At 39.1% G+C, this 21,780-nt stretch overlaps 1 protein-coding gene across 16 annotated transcripts in view; it reads left to right on the plus strand.

Annotated features, from left to right (window-relative positions):
• Positions 1 to 21,780, plus strand: part of LOC117402468 (neurexin-1) — a 389,183-nt gene that overhangs the window by 14,609 nt on the left and 352,794 nt on the right. For 8 of the 16 annotated variants that reach the window (XM_059024684.1, XM_059024690.1, XM_034003625.3 and 5 more), the window contains exons 2-3: positions 8,729 to 8,746; positions 10,211 to 10,240. The exons of 5 other annotated variants lie outside the window; for them this stretch is intronic. In XM_059024684.1, coding sequence (XP_058880667.1) covers positions 8,729 to 8,746; positions 10,211 to 10,240 — 48 coding nt within the window. The remainder of the gene's footprint in view (positions 1 to 8,728; positions 8,747 to 10,210; positions 10,241 to 21,780) is intronic. 3 more of the 16 variants (XM_034003638.3, XM_059024679.1, XM_059024678.1) reach the window with 2 other exon arrangements.

A 21,780-nucleotide genomic window follows, 5' to 3' on the forward strand; every position in this document is an offset into this window, starting at 1 on the left:
TTTTTTTATTACAAAAATACTTCAGTTAAGCCGGTAAAATAGTAATATTGAGGCTAACAGTAGCAACTAATTACAGTTCAAACTAATGTTGTACTTTGGTACTGTATGTTATTTCAAATTCCCATATGCATTTGTAAACTGATTTATATCAATAATAAATAGCAATTGGAACAATAGCTAGTGCAGCTCTGCTCAGGTTTATAATGTGTTATACTAAGTTAACGTTAATAAAAAATAAACTAAATACAAATATGCTCAAACTTCCCAATGTTTTGGTATGTTTAACATACCTTTGTCAAGGGACAGTGTGTTTGAAAACAAACACTGGCTTTTGATTTCATGGTAACCACACATTTATTTCTCTTTAAATATAATTTCTCTCTCTCTCTCTCTCTCTCTCTCTCTCTCTCTCTCTCTCTCTCTCTCTCTCTCACTCCTTGGATTGTGGATGACCATTTCTGTTTAAAATGCATTTTTACATGTAATACGATCTTGTAGCCTCTCCCTAGTGGCACACACAGACCAATGACACATACTGGGCCACCTGTATAAATATTACACTTAATTCAAAGTAGAATTGCTTCATGCTCAAAGCGTTACTCACTTTATTGCCTTTTATAGGCTTTGTCCAGGATACATGACATATACCCTCCTTTCACTTTTTTGGCTTCTGTTATGTGCTTTTTTTAAACATCCATAGAAACATCAACCAGGGCAAGCTGGCAACAACATCGCTGAATGCATACACCATAAGTATAAGTAGTAAGCAACTCTTCTTAATAGCTATTTGGAGTCCTATCTTATGCTATACAGCTCAGGGTAAACAAAATAATGTTTACATCTAAGCTTGTTTAAACATGTGCATATTGTTATTTCCTAGCAACTCTATTTGTTTAAAGAAACATTAAAGAGATTATTTACACCATGTTATATCCATAATTACACTTTTCTTACCTGTTTAATATCCCTTTACATGTATCATCCTTTATTTTTTTTTGTAGTGCTCAGCCAATATTTGATACCAATATACTGTATTTCAATTACTTTAATATTTGTCAGTTAGAAAGGTTAATACATAAAAAGGCGACAAACATTTTTGACAAATGCTTTTGTCCTTGCATGACACTCAATTTTATGATTGAACATTTGAAGTTATATATAGAACAATTGAACGGGTAAATTATATAGAAATGTGACTCCACAAAAAGTGGAGGTACTTACATACAGGCTTTTGATGCCATGGCAACTACACTCACATATTTCTATTCAAATCCATTAATGTGTTTGTGATGTCATTTACTACATAGTTAATAATGTAACAGTCTACTATTCCTTTCTATTTAAACCATCAGGCATCAGGGCCAAGTGTAACATAGTGGGTCATCACTGAATAATACTGAATCAGACACAGAGCTGTGGGTGTTGACAAGCCGCAGCGGCACACAGATTTAGTAACAGCACAGGCTGTCATTAGGGTACCAGCAATGGTAGCCCTACTGTCAGATTTAATAAAAAAAAACTAAACAAAACAAAGCTAAAAATAAAAGGCGAGCGCTAAGCCTCATTAAAAGAGACACACTGCTCTAGGAATCTACTACACTACGAAACCCTCTCTATACTGGTTGGGATCCACATCCCCTAAACTAACCTACTACTGTTGCTCCAGAAGTCCCAGCCTTCCACCAAATCTGGGTCGTTGTGACAGTCTTGGCTGAGCAGAGCCTTCACAGGCACTATCTTGCAATTGAAGGGTTCCATAGCAGTTAATCCTGTGGAGTGGACTCTCTCCTCCTCAATGTCAACAAAGTGCCCCTCTGTGTAGCATGGTGGTGCAGTCGCCTTGAACTGTGGCGCAGATGCTTTTTGAGCTCCGCACAGCCTCCCCGGACACGCCCCCCAGCCAATCCGGACCTCCCGATCAGCTCTGCACAGCTTCCCCAGGCATGCCCCCCAGCCAATCCAGACCTCCCAATCAGCTCAGCGCCAGAGAGCCTACCTGCTCAGTTGGTTGCCTAGCAGCGTGTCTCCTGTTACGCGTCCCAGCTGCACACATCTGCGCAACAACCAGCGACAAAGTCCTCCCTGTCACAACATGGCATCAAAAACCTATATGTACCACCACTGTTTGTTTTCAAACACGCTTTCTCTTGACAAAGGTATGTTAAACCGAATTCTTGGGAAGTTGGCTTTTTTCAGCAAAAACGTTTTTGTGTGAACCTTTTCCAAAAGCATTGAATTCACAGTTGCCAGTACAGTGTTTTAGTGATGTTAATAATGGGGTCAGTAAATACTGAAACACAAACGAGCAAAATCCACATGGTTGTAAAGAGGTATGAAGGTACCAAGTGGCATACGTTTTGTTGAGACCAATTGCATTGCAAGTGAAACATTCAAGTGCTATTGTTGCGTATTCTATTAAAATGGCATACTCTTTTTGTGTGTCAGTAATGTCTAAACTACATATTTTTGTAGTCGGTTTTATATTAAAAGCCCTAAATGTTATTTATTTAGCAATAAATCAGGGTGCTCCTATTGAAGTTATTTCTTGTGGTAACGACGAAAGCATCTGATACTATTTGCACAGTCGATCCTGACATGTTATTTGGATAACAGCCTTGAGACTTGGTGGTTCTGGGATAGCTTGGTTTAAATCTCATTTACAAAACTGTATGTCCATTTGTGGCATACATTTAGATGCTTCCTAGACATCTTTCAAAGAATTGGGCGTTGTATTTAATTCTGCATCGCTTTGTTTTCGTCTATGATTCAGCTTTACACCACATGTCCTACAGAGGAATGCCCTGCTTTACTAGCAACTATAGGTTTTCAAACTACTTCACATAATATACCAAGCTTTGAAAATGCCACCTTGCAAAATCAACATTGGTAAAATGCTTTAATTGTAGATCTATGATTGCAATGTTGTACTACTAGAGACAATGAGATCACTTTACATCTCATGCTTTAAGATGTGATTTACAGAGCGTTCCGAATAGATATGAAAGTCATTCTAATTGCTATTTTTAATTACCATTACTAGTTGATGTTGTTTACAACATTCCAAGTGTTTCTAGATACTGTTGCTCCAATACAGAGATTGTTTTTCTCTAAACCTGCCTTTACCTGGCATTTAAATTGCTTTGAGCTTGTCTGGGGAATCCTAAGTGCCAGCACTGAACAGATTTCCTCATTGCATTTAAATATTGTGACATTGTGACCATGGGTGGGGCTGGAAAAGTTGACAGGCCACGATGTCACAATAGTGGATCCTGGAACCACTCAGAATGATTACCAACGCCCTGAAAATGGTAATGGATATATCCAAACATTTAATTAAAATGTGAAGCATGCTTGCTCTTCAACCTAAACCCTGTTTATGCTGTGCATTCAGTGATTGCTAATGTACTGCTGCTGCCTTGAGGACACACTTGTACCGTAAATGAGATAACTCAAAAGGGTTTTCTCTTGCTGTAAATAAATACATGTATTAATTAATTACCTAATTAATGCTTGATGGAAGTATTACGCACTGAATGGATTAAGGTTGTTACAAAAGTAACTTCACTTGCGGAAGGATTTAAAGTCACTGACGCTATTTTTTTTTTGTACTACAAACCTTGTTTCTCTGTCAAATCAAATAATCCAGCCACAGTTCTCTGAACTACTTACCTAACAAAACTCCCATCCATATCTGTTACAAAACATTGTAAAGGCAACTGTAAGTCACGCACCATTCATTGTGACTGGTTTTCAACTTTTCACTGCCATTAGCCATGTGGATCATCCACCAAATAGTGTGTAATAATAATAATAATAATAATAATAATAATAATAATAATAATAATAATAATAATCTTATTTGGTCAGAAATTGTACTGTATCCAATTTCCATTCTAATATAAAATCTACACACAAATCACAGGATAATATCAGTACAGTTGCATGTATTATGTTTTACGTCAAAGATGTCAGATGTATTTACTGTAAATCAATGATTTTTCCCTTTCACCAAGAGAAGCCATCCTAGCATTGCTTCAGTCTTCAGTAGCAGGGTATCCCTGAGATTAATCCTTGGTAAAAGAGGGGGTGTGGACAGCTACCCCTTCATTTTATCAACACATTTACATCTGCAGTCCTGAATATTCTCTACTTTAACTTCCAAGAACATATCTTATTGATTGATTGATTGATTTTAATTTCGGAGTTGACAGATGGACATTTGGTTTTACAGTCATGTTCAGTGGAAAAACAGTTACTAGTTTAGTTATATTACTTGGCATAGAACCATTTACTCACTTAGCCTTACAGCAAACTTCAAAAAATGTCTGTGGTCATTTGCAACTTAGCCTTAGGCTGTTATGGATATCTACAGTACCACATGTGACATTTTTGTTTAAATTTATGATTATGTCTCCCTGGATTATCAGGTTGGTTGGTTCATCCTAAATTAAGCAAGATCAGAGCGTTGTCATTGGAATGGATTACTCCACCCGCTGTTACATTAACTTTTAATTTAAGAGTACTGAAAATTTCCCAGTGTCTTTGAATGTAACATTTTCATGGTGGCTTATTTACGTTGATGGAAATGGCAGTGAAAGAGGATGCACAGACCTTAAAAACACCATCTACAATTAATATTCCTGATGGCTTTCAGGAAAAAAAAAATCAGATAATGGCTTATTTTTTTAACTGTTAGGTGAATGGCTTATGATACTTAACAAATTTTATATCTTGTTTCAACATTCATGATGTATGTATACGGCTGACTTCTGGTAATCTGAGCTCAATAACTACTGATCCCTTTGATACTGTGGTTAAAACATTTTGCTAGGACATAGCAGGTTTGTGCCGAGCCTCAGCTTCCAGCTATCCTTTGTCGAAGTAATCAGATGGAATAGAGGTTAGGCAGTATAGAGCCCCCCTTGTTATATGGACACTAAACAATATTGAGGGTAACGCGTCAAAGATTAAGCAGTTCTTTTATGCAATTTAAGTGAGGGAGACTGCAATATATATTGTATTTTGCACCCACCATGTAGATATAACAGATAGTTTATCTCCATTCCCATCACATCCTACATCTCAATTGAGAAATGTTGCCAAATTAAAATCTGTATTGGATGTGAGGGATTCCGAGATGTTGATACATGCATTTAGAACTTCTCGTCTTGACTATTACAGTTCGTCATTTGTTGGTATACCTTCCACTAAATTCAGAAGGCTTCAGCTTGTTCAGAACTCAGCTGGCAGATTGCTTTCTCACATTCGTTGTTCTCATGACACGTTACTCCAGTGCTTGGGTTCTTACATTGGTTACCAGTTATTGATTTTAAAGTTGCTGTAATAACTTATAAGGCTCTTCATGGATTAGGATCATCCTATCTCCAAGAACTACTAACTCAGTATGTTCCTACTTGTTCTTTGATATCAGAAAATGCAGAACTTTTATTTGTTCTAAAATGTCATCTTAAAATAGCTGGAGTCAGAGCTTTTTGCTGTTGTGCTGCTCGGTTGTGGAAGTCTATTCCGATTACCATTAGGCATGCTGAAACATTGGATTCATTTAAATCTAAATTGAAAACATACATGTTTGAATGTGCTTTTAAATAATTGATTATAACTGGATTGTACTGTATTGTATTAGATACCATTAGCTTACAGCCTTTATACCACAGAAGCAGCTGATATTTGTAAACCCCAACTGATGGCATCTTGTGCGGGTTACTTCAAGTTCTGGTTTTGTTATTCTGAGGGCTCAATTGCTTTTTAAGTCACTGCATTCATTAAAAAAACAATGAAGATGTAAAAAAAAGACATTTCACCAAAGTGCTGAGTTTTTAAAATCATCTATAACAACATATACCTACATATACTATCCCCTAGAATAGTGAAGTGAACACCCAGAATCTTCTATATACCAAGTCTACTTCTACATAGTCTACTTTATAAATGCTTAATCTGATATATTCACCATCTTATTTTGAGTCATGCAAGTACTAAAGTGTAGTGCTTTTATCAGTTCATTACCAAGCTGGCTGACATTTTTCATTGTCATTTTCCCTATGGGGGCAGGGATGCTATGGTATACAGCTGCCACTCAATTGCCAAAAACCCCAATGCAACCTTATCTGAAACACCCCGATTTCCAGAACAATGAATCTGGAAAAGTGTGTGAATACTGCATTCTATTTCTTTATGTTAGCCTTCTATTTAGTGTTTAAGGTGTAGTGCATCACATGTTATTAAAACATTTGTCACCTTAGAAGCCTGTGCTGAAAATATTAGGTCTTTAGGTGATTCTTGTAAAATTGCACAGATGCCAAAAATGTAAACTAAAGAGAAAAATGATGTCAGGATCAGCTAGTAGCACAAGGCTGGCTGTTAAGTTCACAGTATGACAAAGTGGTCAGAAGAGTTCAAGGAGTGGCCTGTAGCTAAAACTACCTTAGTTAATAAAAAAACAAAAAACAATCGTGTCTGTTTTTTGATGAAGCCCATTATTAGCATAATATTGTGACAGGCAATGATCAGTATAGTGAGAAATATATCCACACAGAGTAAGTGAAAACCTTTTCAGCAGACCCAAACCTTCCTTCACTTTTTTCTTTATTGTAATCCAGTAGGCCAAATGAAGAATTTCTAATAACAAAGGTTCGTATAAACATAACGTCACCATCGAAAGCTAAATGCGATTGTGAGTCTTATGATGGAAGAAATGTTAGCAGTACAGACTAAACATGTTTTGTGAACAGTTTAGTCATTTTAAAATATAAAGACACAATTCACAAAATGTTGATGTCTTTGTTGGCCGCTATGCATGATATCTCAATGGAAGCGGACGCTGTCTTTTCTGGTAAGTTTGCTGTCATGAAACCTTTTATCTGGCAGAAAGCAAGAGGTAGGAGATTGCATTTCTAACAGAAAAAGGGGCTTCAAATTGTCCTTAACTGTGGTCAAATGCTGCTTGGTAAAACATAAACATGGGGATGCCCACTCAAAGGGGATTCCCACTCAAAGGGGATTCCCACTCAAAGGGGTTGCCCACCCCACCCTTGCTGCAGTCATTGCCATGGATTGGAGTATCACCCTGTGTAGGGGCCCTGCCAGCAAGTGAGTGATTCTGGTACTACATAATGAATAATCATGGAAATAAAGTGTCATTAAATAGTTTAGGAGAGGAAAAGGCCTTTCTCTGAAGTGTAATGACGCAGGTATAAATACGTGAGTAATTTTTTCAAAGTGGAGAGAGAGAGAGAGAGAGAGAGAGAGAGAGAGAGAGAGAGAGAGAGAGAGAGAGAGAGAGAGAGAGAGAGATAACCAGAACAATTATCAATCTTCCAGAAGAGCTATAATAATCATTATCACATATGACTCGTGTGAAATCACTGGACTCTATACAGTTGCACCACATAGGATCCTGTTAATTATATCACTGATTAAGAAACAAGTGTAGGCTGTAGGCTTTGGGATATTAGTAGGTTCTGGATATGAGAAGAGATGTTCATAGAAAGAGCTGGGCTTATGGGTTGTTATTTAGGGATTGCATTTCAGGGAGGTAAAACAAACAGTAACCCTACAGTAACCCTATTGTATGCATGCACCTTTTATTATAAAGCCATTTCATTGCATTGAAATCAGGAACATATAAATACTTTGTTTTATATTTATCAGCGTGCTTGCAGCCACTGCATTAAAATACTTTTAGTAAATGTCTCATATCATGTCAAAAAAGATGCCTTAACATCTCCAAAGAAAATAACACTAATGATTTCTTTTAAATTAGACAGAGCTATGCACAAGGATTTTCTAGAATCAGTCAGTATAATGCTAGCAACAGGTGATAATAATCAATTATGACAGTCCTGCTCCATCTCACTACATTACCATCCTTGTAAAAATATTGACTAATGTATTTAGTCCTTCTTGCAGCAGTTTTTTTTCATATTTTCTTTGATATCCCAAAAGCATGAAATAGGCTTAAAATTGTAGGTTTTTGATTGAGAAAAATAATAGTAATAATAATAACAGAATGATAGTAAAAAAAAAAAAATGTAAACGGTTCCAACTGCATGGTTGTAAATTTAACCATGACATAGTTTGAAGTAGAAAGAGAAAAGATTTAAAGATGATTGTTTATTGCAGAAGGAGCTGTGTTTATGGTGTCTAAAACCATCCGGTCAACATAGTGACTGAATACTGTTCTGTTTTCGACATATAAAGTAATGTAATGCCCTGCATGATTCATTTTAAAATGCTTCCATTGTGACTATTAAAAAGCACAGCTCTTGTCAACGCTGTTGAATTATTTACTGAAAAGAAGCTCTAAGAAAAAAAGCCCTTTATTATTATTATTATTATTATTATTATTATTATTATTATTATTATTATTATTATGAATTAGTCTTTTAGCAGATGCTTTTATCCAAAGCAACTTACAGAGACTAGGGGGTCTCTGTATCACAACTGCTGCTTATAATAGGACCTCATGTAGAGCCCCGTAAGGCCCATACAGTCTCAACACAGAAATAGCATTAAGTAAATTCCATATAGAATGAGCACTGCTTCCATGGTGCACTTGTCAACACCCAGTTTTGAATGGGGGCAAAGGGGCACTTGCATGTTGTGTTTGATGCCATGCATGTTAACGACATGCAACGGCAGGTTCCAGTCTGCATGCTGCTTAATGAATGTTTTCCTTTTTTTCTCCTTAACCTGCCCGTGCTTGCAGAAGACAACTATGTGGAAGGTGGGTGCTCTTTACTGTTCTTCTCTAAAGCACTTTTTAGTTTTCTTGAGCTGTTCTGATACTGCCTGTACTGTTAAGACAGGTATTCCTGAAACGGTAAGTTTATTATTACTATTATACAGATTGCAAACAGGAGATACCTCTTAATTTTCTCCAATAAAGAACACAGATTTCAAAATAAGTGTTTTTTTCCAGCACCAGTTGAAGAGGTAAATACATTTGAATAAAATGCTGTGAGTGGTAGAGTTTTTAATTACTTGTGATTAAAACTTAAAGGTTAGGGTATGCATGCTTGACTCCAGTAAAAATGATTTAGGAAAACAAATTATATGGGGTGTACCTGTTACTTGCTTTAGTAATTCATTATTTCAAATGATTCTATGATGTTAAGAGTCAGTATCATTTCCTGCCACTTCAGAGCAAGTCTAGAAGGCACCGCCCAAAAACACTTAATAATTAGGTTGACAGCAGGACAACAGAAGCACCGTTGACCACTTGCATGCAGTGGTTTGTATACTAGAATCCATAAGGATAATTGTAATTGCCTTGAAAGAAAACATTAATAAAGAAGTGATGGCATACTCAGAATTGCTTTACATGGTCTGAATATTGGTAAGTACTATACTCTTGACAAACTGTGTGCATTGAATATTCCCTATTGCTATTAGAATTGATAACTCCAGTGGGCCTACATTCTACGGAGCTCAAATTCTCTATTTTTGTTGCTTTTTTATAAAAGAATAAGAAAACATGTATAGTATTTAATCATTTGCACGGGCACAGCGAGATGGAAAAGTAAATGTAGGCTAATGACAAAATTCAATACAGTATTAACTACAAGATAATTAAAGTACACTTTTCTGTATTTAAGATAAATAAACTATTTGAACCTTACAAGCCTTAGCCATGCTTGTAAGTAAATAGAACGAAGAACACATCTTCGAAAGACTAACCTCTGAATTGAACCTGAATTCAATAAAATCTGCAAGATGTAAGACAACACTCATACAAATGATGAGGGGAAAATGATCAGACCAAGCCCATCAGTTTGTTTTTCAAACAAATCAAAACCAAATTTCGCTCTGCGAGATGATACAAGATACTACGATTGGAGAGCCCGATTGAATCATAGCGGGGGGAATTCGTTCCAGTATGTCCTTACAAAGCACTTTTTTGTCTTATAATGTTTTCTTCTTCGCAGTACAAACATGTTGGTGGGTAGATGGGGGGAGGGGGGGGCTACTGTGTAAACTTACAAAAAAAAGTTCTACTTCAGTATTTGTGACACAAAGCATTTCAACCATTGGTTGAAAAAAATGCTTTTTGTTTACCCTCCGCCTTCTCCCCTGTGATTCAGAAATCTCACTAGAAACAGATGCTTGTCACAAAGCATCCTTGTCATTGTGACAGCACATTCCCATGCTCCCGTGTTCTTTGCTGACTGTGCTCTTGTTTTCCTTCAAGGTCTGGCGCACCTGATGATGGGCGACCAAGGTATGGGCTCTGTTCCTTTTCCACTCTTGCTTCCATCGTTTCTTCTTGTGCTTATAGCAGCTTTACATTTCTCACTGCAGAACCCGGGCAGGTGCTTGAAAGCTGTCTTTGGCTGCAAAATAAATGGGTGTTTTTATTTTATCAGTCATCTATCCCTTTTTCTATTTTTGTCTGTTACGCTTCCCCTTTTCTCTTTCTTTCTCTTTTTGTACCACAACGGCAACCAAAAAAAAATCTGTCTTCCATTAATGCATTATCAAAGAGTCAAAATACAGGCAAACAAGGGTAAACACAACCAAAACCAAACCTATCCTAGAAACTCCAACCTTTAAAGATGCTAGTTTGCAACAAGGTACAAAAAGGAGTGTCACCTGGCAGTAGTTTCTCTGAAAGGGAAATCCAGTGACATTGTTCATTTTGTAGTATATGTAGTGGGGTTGTTGGTGAATCCATGCTTGCATTGTCGCATGGCTGATTAAAAACATACAGTTTCCTCTAGCCTGCTGGAATGTTGATGAAACAGTTCTTCTACCAATGGACAGATTAACCCTTTCCACTCCAGCCACTGTATGGCCGCTTTTCATTCCATCATTCCAATAAAGTACGACAACATGGGTATCTGCATGCTCTGGTTATGCAGTAACATCCAATGCTAGCAGCCTGGTAAACCCTTTCATACATTCCCATACACGTCTCCATGTGACAATCGGTTATTATGTCTCTGTCAGTGTGTTTAATTATGGTTAATACATTTACATACACTCGCGATTCTTATGGTTGTTTCTCTCCTCTATATTCTTTCTTTTATCTGGGAATGCTTTCTTCATGGAATCATTTCATCAATTCCATAGGTAAAACTAAAGGTACCAAATGCTTTACTATTTTCAATATCAACTTACATAGCATGCATATACTAAGTAGAAGTGTGCTCTTTGCTTAGCTGTGTACTGAATCAGGGAAGGTAAGTACATTCTTTACTTTGCTTTACATCGCAGTGTCATGAAAGGTGAGGATCGTTACATACATACATACCCATGCATGGAAACATACTTGACACTTGAAGATAAAATAGGGGACCCTTGATCCTGTGGCTTCTGCAAAACCAACTGCACCAGTAACACGTTTTTAATCTGTTCAACGTACTAGACATATTTAGAAGACACTGAAACTGATCAGCAATTGTCTTAATCTATCCTGCTTTTCGAAAGTCTACCGGAAGCCATAACAGTAGTACAGTATTTCATGCTAGATTTCGAACGGTCACATTTTTCAAGTTTTGTCAGTTTTTCGGTAAGTAGTTGGAAAATTACAAAGCGGTATGTAATTCGATATGTTGACACAACATTATTCAGCAAGTTTAATTCAACTTTATGAAGCAAAAATATGTTAATTCTATAGTGTGATACAAAACCTTTGGCCACAGCTGTAGTTCTACCTTCAAGTGCTAAAAATTGCTTTAGCTTGAACTCCAAGCAAGGTGACATAACATCCCAAACCTGTTACTGCACAGCCTCCAGCAGCATATAAGTGCTACTCACACTCGCAAAACCTTTGAACTGGTTTGTGGAAATGCCAACATCTTAAGTATGACATATTTAAGTACTCAGGTAGTGTTGCAGGTCAATTACCTGTACAGTATGTTCTAGGAGGCAGTGTGGTCCAGTGGTTAAATTCCAGGGCTTGCAACAGATCACCAGTTCAGATCCCATCTCCACCACTGACTGACTCACTGTGTGATCCTGAGCAAGTCACTTAACCTCCTTGTGCTCCATCCTGTGGATGAGATGTTAAATCAATGTCCCATTGTAAGTGACTCCGCATATAATGCACGGTTCACAGCCTACCTCTGTAAAGCACTTTATGATGTTGGTCCACTATGAAAGGCACAATATAAAAATAAAGATATATATATACTGTATATATATATATATATATATATATATATATATATATATATATATATATATATATATATTATTAATTCACCTGCAACATCTATTGCAAATCCACTAGACAACACAGTACAGCATTAGATGTACCATAGTTTTCTTTTCAAATCTCTGATTTGTGAATTGTCTCTATGGAATTATCACTGAAAGAGGAATTGTATTTACTAAATGAAGGTCACAGGTAAGATACCAGCACTTGTGTTTTCACAGGAACATTGGTTGTTTAATAAATTATAGCATTTTTATTTTTTACTTTACAATGCACGGTCAAGTTAAACACATTTATTAAATTGAGTTATATACCACGATCTAGAAATTAAAATCCAAATTGCAGGATTTAAGATTGAGATTATTCTTTGTATATATTTGTAACATTTCGGTCACATTGACATGACAACAAGCAATCCTTTCTTCTCAAAAGAAAAGGTAGGTACTGTTTACATTACTTTTTTTTAGCATTTTGGCATCTGGTCAAGCAGTTGTTTTCTGCACAAAGAAAGACTGTGGACTTGTTTGGGAATTGTATGGCTTAAGCCATGCAATTTTTTTTTTTTCAAATAGGCATTGTTGATAACAGATTAAATTTTTTGGTAAATGTAGAGTTAGTTTTTAAGGCTTGGGTTCATTGGAGTACAGTAGTTAGTTTCAAACCTTTTAACTATTTACAGCTATGTAAGAAAAAAATACCAAATACTGTTCAACTGGGCAGAAGCAGCACTCAGTTGTTTTCAATTAGAATTGCAGATGTCTGATGGGTTAGTGCCAGCAAGTGTTGTAATTAGTGTTACTGACATGCCTTGTTCACGAACATCTGAATGCTCTGACTGAAAATAATATAGCAGCTCCTACATTTCAGTGGAATTGCAAACCAGACCTGCTTAGCACCCTTACATTGCCCTCACTCCTACAATGTGTCCCAGGTGACACTAGTGTTAATAAGCATATTGTAACATTTGGATGTGAACGTAACCTTTTAGATTTAGGTCTCTTGATCAGAGCCTTGAAGGAATGAAAACACGTAATTACTGTGCCAAACTTCAACAGCAAAAGTAAAAGGAGACTATAAAATGCATTTATTAAAATGCTAAATTGCGAATATATTCTAATGTACTGTAGGTAAGTTGAATGGAAGCTTGCATATATTTCTCAATAATAAAATGGTATATTTTTTGACTTTCACACTTGCATATGTATGTTCCAGTTTAGATACTGTGTTTCAGTGGTAGAGACAAAAACCTATTAAGACCAAATGTAGCTAGACTTGAATCACAGCCAGGGTATTCATTGTCTAGATGGTCAATACCAAATCCCCCAAATTGGTGTAAGACTAGTCAGATATTAAGTCAGAGTGTCACAGTCTGATGAAACCTGTATCTTGTCAGCTGTGATAAGTAAGTTTTAGTTATCAGCACACAAACGCATTATGAAAATGGTGTGTTATTGTGAGTGGGGTATTTTTTGTGCCAGTGGTATGAGGAGATGATGCGATCACTTTATGTTATATTACATATTATATCACTATATATGACCACAGAATAAAACAAACATCAGTACTGAACTGTATTTCAGTGGTATATTGCTATAACTACATCTGTCAAAGACCAGCGTCATGGTTTCCATGCTGAATAACATGAAACAAGTAAATACACAGCCAAAAATGTGCAATGTACATGCCAAAAAAAAAAAAAAAACACAGAGCTGATAAAATAAAAAAAAATCCCCTTTTCTGATCAGATGATTCAGTCAAGGACAATACTCAGGTATTTAGGATGTAATAAATTAATTCAAACTTTTTGTTTCCACAGTTCAGTTTTTATAATGGGCTAGATTCTCAAAGCTATTTAATCCAGGTTGGTATTAGCATTATTTTTGTCTGATGCAGCAATTCCTACATTCCATGTACTAGACAGCAAAAACTCTGTGAAATTGCAAGAGCAGTTACTAGTTTTATGGTACAATAGATTCCACGACTTGATCCAAATGATTCGCTGGCTTTGGCGGAGCTGTTCATCAGTAGAGAAGCATGGAGACCCCAGTGTTAAGTGCATCAGAGATCACAGGTAGACAGAGTTAGCACATGTACTGTACTGACAGTTACAACACAGGGATTGGAAAGTCTGACCAGTGGGGAGCTGATCAGAAAGCAACAGAATTGATTTCCAAGCACTGAGGGAGAGTGCACCCATGTAGTTTATAGCAGACAATATAATACCACACTTGGCAGTATCAAAACAAATAAAAAAGTAATAATTGGTTGTTACTTAAAGCCCACTCCAGATGTACGGGTAAAATAATTGTGATATCAGTCATGAAGCCAAGGCAGCTGTAAATAAAATAATAATAATACTATATTCCTTTCAGCACTGTTTGCACACATGAACTGCTTTTGGTTGTAAAATCAATAATTTATATCAAGCTACTCCAGTGTATAATCCTTTGCATTTACTATTTTATAGTCTCTAAACCCTCATCCTGGTAAGCAATAATACTAGAGGGTTTTGTTCAAAGAGCACCGGTGCACATGTCACTTAATGTATTAGATTGCAGCCCTGGGATATGAGTGTTATACAAGGCTTAGGAATGCCCTTAGGCTGCCTAGATCATGGTTTATAGGTAGAATTATCCGTTTGCTAAATTGGAACATTTTAGTGATATTGCTTTGCTTTTTTTGAGCAAATGTGATCTATTTAATTGGCTCAGTGGTTACAACTACATGTAAACGAAGACACAGCTATTCACAAAGTGAGTTAAAATGTCAGAGACTGTCGCTTATCAGTATCTATTTACATAGTGATTTGCACTACTGAGTATTCACATGTATGTATAAACTTTGGGATTTGCGTTGGAAGTAGATCAATATTGACTATCGGAATAGTGATCATGGAATTATCACAGTTTCCTTAGTCAATCAAATACATAAAATACACAGGATAGCAAACATACTTGATCAATAAAGTATTTCAAAGTCAAATAAAGTATCTGTAAATCAAATGTAATTATGTATGATCAAGAGTGATCTTTCTCACTGAATTTATACACGCTTAACATCGATTCATGACACATTCCACACTTGGCATGATTTTGTATGCAAACTGTGCCTTAAAAAATTAATTTCCTCTGTGTTCACCAAGCCAGAGGTCACTGAACACCAAATATACAGGATAAAGACAGCTCTGCATTTATTTTAAACACATATTTTTTAAATGAATATTGTAGTTCATATGCGTTCCCATGTGGAACAGAAATATCAACATATATTTCAAAATATATTACAATATTTCAAAATATATTCTGAAATATATTGCACAGTACTTCCACAGTAGACCTAGTGTTCCGCATTTCTGGTTTATTCAGAATTTTACCTAAAAATTACAGAATTTATTTTTTTTTCATTTGGTTGTTACTGATTTATACCCGATTTTGTGTCTACTATTCAATATTTTCCTGGTACTCTTTTCTAGGAAATACACAATATTTTGATTAAAGTGCTGTTATATTTTGCCTCCGACATTGTAATAAGCAGCCCTACATTGCATCCTACGATACAGCATGTACGTTCAGACGTCAGAAGATCAAATGACGTTCAAACATTGCACATTTGTTCTCTGTTCACAAATAGAGTGTCACCTGATTCTGTTGGCCAGTCAAAGTCTGATTATTGTGGCAATTGTTGGGCATAGTAACTAGTTGGATCAAAACCTAATTTGAAATACTTACACGAAAATATAATATTTTTAGTGGATGAGGAATGGGGAGAAAACATAAATCAGTTTATGAATATTCAAAAGAAAACAAATGTTTCGAAGCATACAGAATGCCCAATAGCAGAAGTCGGCTAGATTATTTGTTTATTTAGCAGACGCCTTTATCCAAGGCGACTTATAGAGACTAGGGTGTGTGAACTATGCATCAGCTGCAGAGTCACTTACAATTAGGTCTCACCCAAAAGACGGAGCACAAGGAGGTTAAGTGACTTGCTCAGGGTCACACAATGAGTCAGTGGCTGAGGTGGGATTTGAACCGGGGGCCTCCTGGTTACAAGCCCTTTTCTTTAAGCGCTGGACCACACAGCCTCCTATGCATACTATGCATACCAATATTGTAAATATGTGTAAGTACATACTAAGTAACCACTATGCAAATACACAGACATTCGAGACACTTAATGTAAAGTGTTACCCATGAGACATGCAGCTTTGCTTCCAAAGAGCAACTACATGGATAGGTTCATGCCTCCAGCTTTGCATCTCTGCCTTTCAGTTGCTATTCTGTTCCAAATATCACATTCCATTGATGTAGCCTTGTGGCAAAGTGCCCCGCCCCTGTGTGCATTTGTGTGATCTGTGTTGTATGTTGCGTGCGTGTGTGTGTTAATGTTGGTGTATAGATTGGTACACGGGATATAAACGGGTCTGTTTCACGTATATTTAAAGTGTAGATTTGTATTTAGGCACGAGGAGAGCACAAATCACTTCACGTGCTGGTTAAATGTAATATGTGAGCACGGGGTTGCACAGAATTAATTCACGTGCTGGGATTCAAGTGAATGATTAATTAGTAATTGAATCCCAGCACAACAGTATATATAGATGCACATTTTCACTCAGTGGTGGTTAGGTGTTCGGTGAGTGGAGAACGGGAGAGAGAGGAGAACGTAAAAGCAAAGCAAAGTAATAATAATAAGAAGTGTTTTCACTCACCGTGTTTGTGTGTCTGTCCGTGCACCGTTTGTTTAGTGTTAGTCGTTTTGTATGTTTGTTTATTTTGGCGCAAGTGCCGTGTCCTGTTTTTGTGTTCCAACCTTTTATTTTCTGTTCTGTTGATTAAATGCTGAGCGAAAGCATTCGCTCAGCTGCACCAAACCACAAATCTCTGTCTGTTTATTTCCTGTCTCTGGTCTGACACCACCCACTCCGGCCGTCTTTGTGACACGTGGTGTCCTGCGTGGGATCTACAGCGCCTCCAGGACTCAGGCCAGAGCAGGAACAGCATTTCTGGATTACAAAAAAAAAAAAAAAAAAGAGCAAGAAGAGGGATGGGGAGAAAGAGCTGCAGGAAGCAGCCGAAGCAGCGGTCACCCCAACCAGCAGTAGCCACCCCACTGCCACCGGGTTCCCCACCGTCCCGAAAAATATGGGACTGGTTGGTGCACCCCGAGGGGAAAATGGAAGGCTGGAGAGACGGCTGCCGGGACCTGGAGGACCTCCTCGGGGGCCTCGAGGACCAAGGCTGGTGCATGGCCTGTGGGGTCCAAGGACACACGGTGGCGATCTGCCCCTTCCAAGGTGAGGAGGAGGAGGAACAGCAGCCCGGGTGTTACTGCTGTGCTGAGCCTGGGCATTCCAGCACCAATTGCCCCTGGTACCCCCTCGGACAGCTACCCCAACGATGCCCCATCTGCGGAGGTGAGCACTTCGTGGCCCACTGCCCTGTCCATCAGGAGAGGGAGGAGCAGGGGTCGCCTCAGTCTCCACCACCAGCAGGGGGAGGTAGACTGCTGCTCCCACCGCCCCAGCCACAAGTGCAACAGCGACCAGAGGAGCCAGAGAACCTGTTCCCCTGGTGCACCTGGTGCGGAGAGGTGGATCACCGCTGGAGGGACTGCTCCGAGGTGCCACCGAACTGGTGCGGGCGGTGTGAGGAAGGGGGACATGACTGGTCAGGATGCCCCTATGCCAGCTCGCCAGTGCCCAAGCAGGAGGAGCCTGAGCGTCCACAGCCCGAGCGGGAGGAGCCTGAGCGTCCACAGCCCAAATGGGAGGAGCCCGAACGTCCTACGCCTGAGTGGGAGGAGCCCGAACGTCCTACGCCTGAGTGGGAGGAGCCCGAACGTCCTACGCCTGAGTGGGAGGAGCCCGAACGTCCTACGCCTGAGTGGGAGGAGCCCGAACGTCCTACGCCTGAGTGGGAGGAGCCCGAACGTCCTACGCCTGAGTGGGGGGAGCCCGAACGTCCACAGCCCAAGAGGGGGGAGTCGGTGCGTCCACAGCCCAAAAGGGAGGAGTCGGTGCGTCCACAGCCCAAAAGGGAGGAGTCGGTGCGTCCACAGCCCAAAGGGAGGCAAGTCGGGGCTTCCACAACTCTGGGACCCAAGCCACCAGCAGAGGGAAAATGCCTGCTGGTTCAGCCCCAAGAGCCGGAAAGGGAGGAGTTACAGGCCCAACCCCCTGGAAATTTTTGGGGGGGAGAGGGGCAGGAGGCTGGTGTCCCCCAGCAGCCTCTATTCATGCTGCTGAAGGCAGCACGGCGCGCACCAGCCCAGCCGCCACAGCGGAGGGAGCCAGCGCCGCCAGGAACAGAGGAGCTGCCTCTGCCTCCGCCACCTCCACCGCTTCCTCCACTAGGAGCAGAGGAGCAGGAGCTGCCTCTGCCTCCACCACCTCCAGGAGCAGAGGAGCAGGAGCTGCCTCTGCCTCCACCACCTCCAGGAGCAGAGGAGCAGGAGCTGCCTCTGCCTCCACCACCGCCAGGAGCAGAGGAGCTGAAGCTGCCTCTGCCTCCACCACCGCCAGGAGCAGAGGAGCTGGAGCTGCCTCTGCCTCCGCCACCGCCCGGAGCAGAGGAGCAGGAGCTGCCTCTGCTGCCCGTACCTCCGCAGGGAGTACGGTGGCCGGAGCCCCAGAAAGGGGAGCTGCCGGCCACGAAGAAGGGGGAGGAGGTCTGGAGACCACTTTCCCCAGCAGCAGTTTCGCTGCAGGAGTTCTTGTGGCCGGAGCCCCACAGGAGGGAGCTGCCGGCTACGAAGAAGGGGGAGGTCGGGGGACCACCTGCCCCCGCAGCTTTTTCGCTGCAGGATGGGACCAACAGGCTGTCAGCCGTGCCACTACCGGCAGGGGTGCTGACAGCATTGCCAGCCAAGGGCCCACTGAAGCCTCCCTTCCCAGCCCGAGACTTTGTTCTGGACTGCTGGGTTTTTAAGGGGGGAGGTGGCCGTTGAGGCCATGTGTGCTGCGCACAAGGGGGGGTATATGTGGCAAAGTGCCCCGCCCCTGTGTGCATTTGTGTGATCTGTGTTGTATGTTGCGTGCGTGTGTGTGTTAATGTTGGTGTATAGATTGGTACACGGGATATAAACGGGTCTGTTTCACGTATATTTAAAGTGTAGATTTGTATTTAGGCACGAGGAGAGCACAAATCACTTCACGTGCTGGTTAAATGTAATATGTGAGCACGGGGTTGCACAGAATTAATTCACGTGCTGGGATTCAAGTGAATGATTAATTAGTAATTGAATCCCAGCACAACAGTATATATAGATGCACATTTTCACTCAGTGGTGGTTAGGTGTTCGGTGAGTGGAGAACGGGAGAGAGAGGAGAACGTAAAAGCAAAGCAAAGTAATAATAATAAGAAGTGTTTTCACTCACCGTGTTTGTGTGTCTGTCCGTGCACCGTTTGTTTAGTGTTAGTCGTTTTGTATGTTTGTTTATTTTGGCGCAAGTGCCGTGTCCTGTTTTTGTGTTCCAACCTTTTATTTTCTGTTCTGTTGATTAAATGCTGAGCGAAAGCATTCGCTCAGCTGCACCAAACCACAAATCTCTGTCTGTTTATTTCCTGTCTCTGGTCTGACACCACCCACTCCGGCCGTCTTTGTGACAAGCCTGTATGTATTTTGTTCCTGTTTCCACCGACCGTTGAGTTGACCTGTCTATGAGGAAGTGTACTACCAACCTTACACAGCGCCCTTTCTGGTTGGGAGGGAGATTTACAGCATCGAATCTTTCTCTCTTTATCACAACCCTATAGAATTAACTGCTTCATAAAGTCGAATGAAACCTGTTGAATGATGTTACAGCAACATGTTAAATTACATACCGCTTTGTAACTTTCCACATAGTTAACGAAAAATGTGACATTTCGAAATCTAACATGAATACCGTACTACTATTATGGCCTCCGGTAGACTTTTGTGATATCATTTTGATTATATGATTTTAAATAACATATCTAAATTAATCCTTTTAGCTGCATATAGTTGATATGCTTTGAGAAAATCTGCATGTAATTGCATCAGTCATAGCTTTTGCTTGCCTCCCAAATTGGCCAGATTGGCCTCCCAATCCATCAATCTAAAATAAGGAAAACCGTTTATAACGATGCACAAATCAATCTTTTCTGTTTTTATAATCAATTGTATTTTGTATTAAATGGTTAAGCAAAGATTAAACTTGCTGTCACTTAAAATGTCTTAACTTAGAATATCCAAGCAGGGGGTGTCTGATTTATGTTCAAATAAAAACGAGCCTTGATGGTATCCTCCTTTATCCTGTGACTAATATGCTTTCTGGTTTATTTTTAAAATGGAAAGCAAATCATTAAAGGGCTCATGAAGGTCAGTCTTTGAACTCACTTTCTGAGACGTATCAGTCACATTTCTATAAATAAATAAAGTAAAACAAAAACATGGATACATTTAGATTTACCCACCAGTTCAAATGTGATTTACAAGCATCTACTTAAGACTTCCCAAACACTATCCAGTAATATTTTGTATTTATGTTGTGATTTACAGTAAATAGATGTTGACAGGATGCATATGCGCTGTCTGGTGACGTGGAAAGAGCTTTGTATGCAGTATACGATTTAAGTTATTGGAAATTTGCAATTGAATGGAATTATTTGGCATCAGTTGCTGGTTGCTGTTTGTGCTTTTTCCCTTCTGAGGTACAGTGTGTTGATAACTGCCAAACAAGAGCATGTTTTGAGTACGAAAATGTTAAAAGAGTTTGACAGACCTGGAAAAAAAAATAAATATTGGGTGCTGCTTTAAGGCAAATGATAAGGCTAAGAAACATTTTGAGGGAAGAATATAATAGGTATACTGGCGTGAGACAGTAAGAAACTATTCAGAACAGCAATTCAGTTAACTACTATTCCGCTTTTTCATTTGAAATGTCTTCAAAATAGGGCATGCCATGTTTGCATGAATTTACTTGCAGTTTTTGCTATTAACAAGGAGCCTTTCATCTCAGAGGGACATTGCTCCTCCCTGTGACTTCTCCCAGATTTATTTCAATAGAAACTCCTAAAAATGAGAAACCAGTTACAAAAGCAGCCTTCCTTTTTTATACTAGTCATTTTTGAAAAGGAAGTGTGATAGTGTAAAAGGTGTTCAAGGGAAGCGCTTGGTTTTGAAAGCTGAGGTGTTGCATTTTAAAAGCGATTCACCACAACAGGAATTTAATTAACTTCAGAGGGAAATATTTCTAAATGCCAAAAAGTAATTCTTACATTGGTGATTCAGTTAGCTGTGTCATTGTTATAATTCAAAGCTTCACAGTGTTAATTTATCAGTAGTTTATGGATTATTTTTGTTAGGGTAACTTTTGTGATATATTGTTTGTACTGTAAGTATTTAATATACAGTTAATAAGATTCATATTAATGTATTTGTATTTGGTTAAAGTGCCATGTTACTATTAAATATTAAGTGTTTTTTTGTTGATTAAATGTGTGAAGTGAGTCAAGGTAATACGAATAAAAATATTGTTTGAATAAACCAGTACAAGCAAAAGGAACAAATCTTTTATGATGAGTTCGGACCTCCGTTGTTTTTTTATTTATACCAAAAAGAAAAAATATAAGCAACAA

The sequence above is a fragment of the Acipenser ruthenus genome, chromosome 5 (assembly GCF_902713425.1).
Source record: "Acipenser ruthenus chromosome 5, fAciRut3.2 maternal haplotype, whole genome shotgun sequence".
NCBI lineage: Eukaryota > Metazoa > Chordata > Actinopteri > Acipenseriformes > Acipenseridae > Acipenser > Acipenser ruthenus.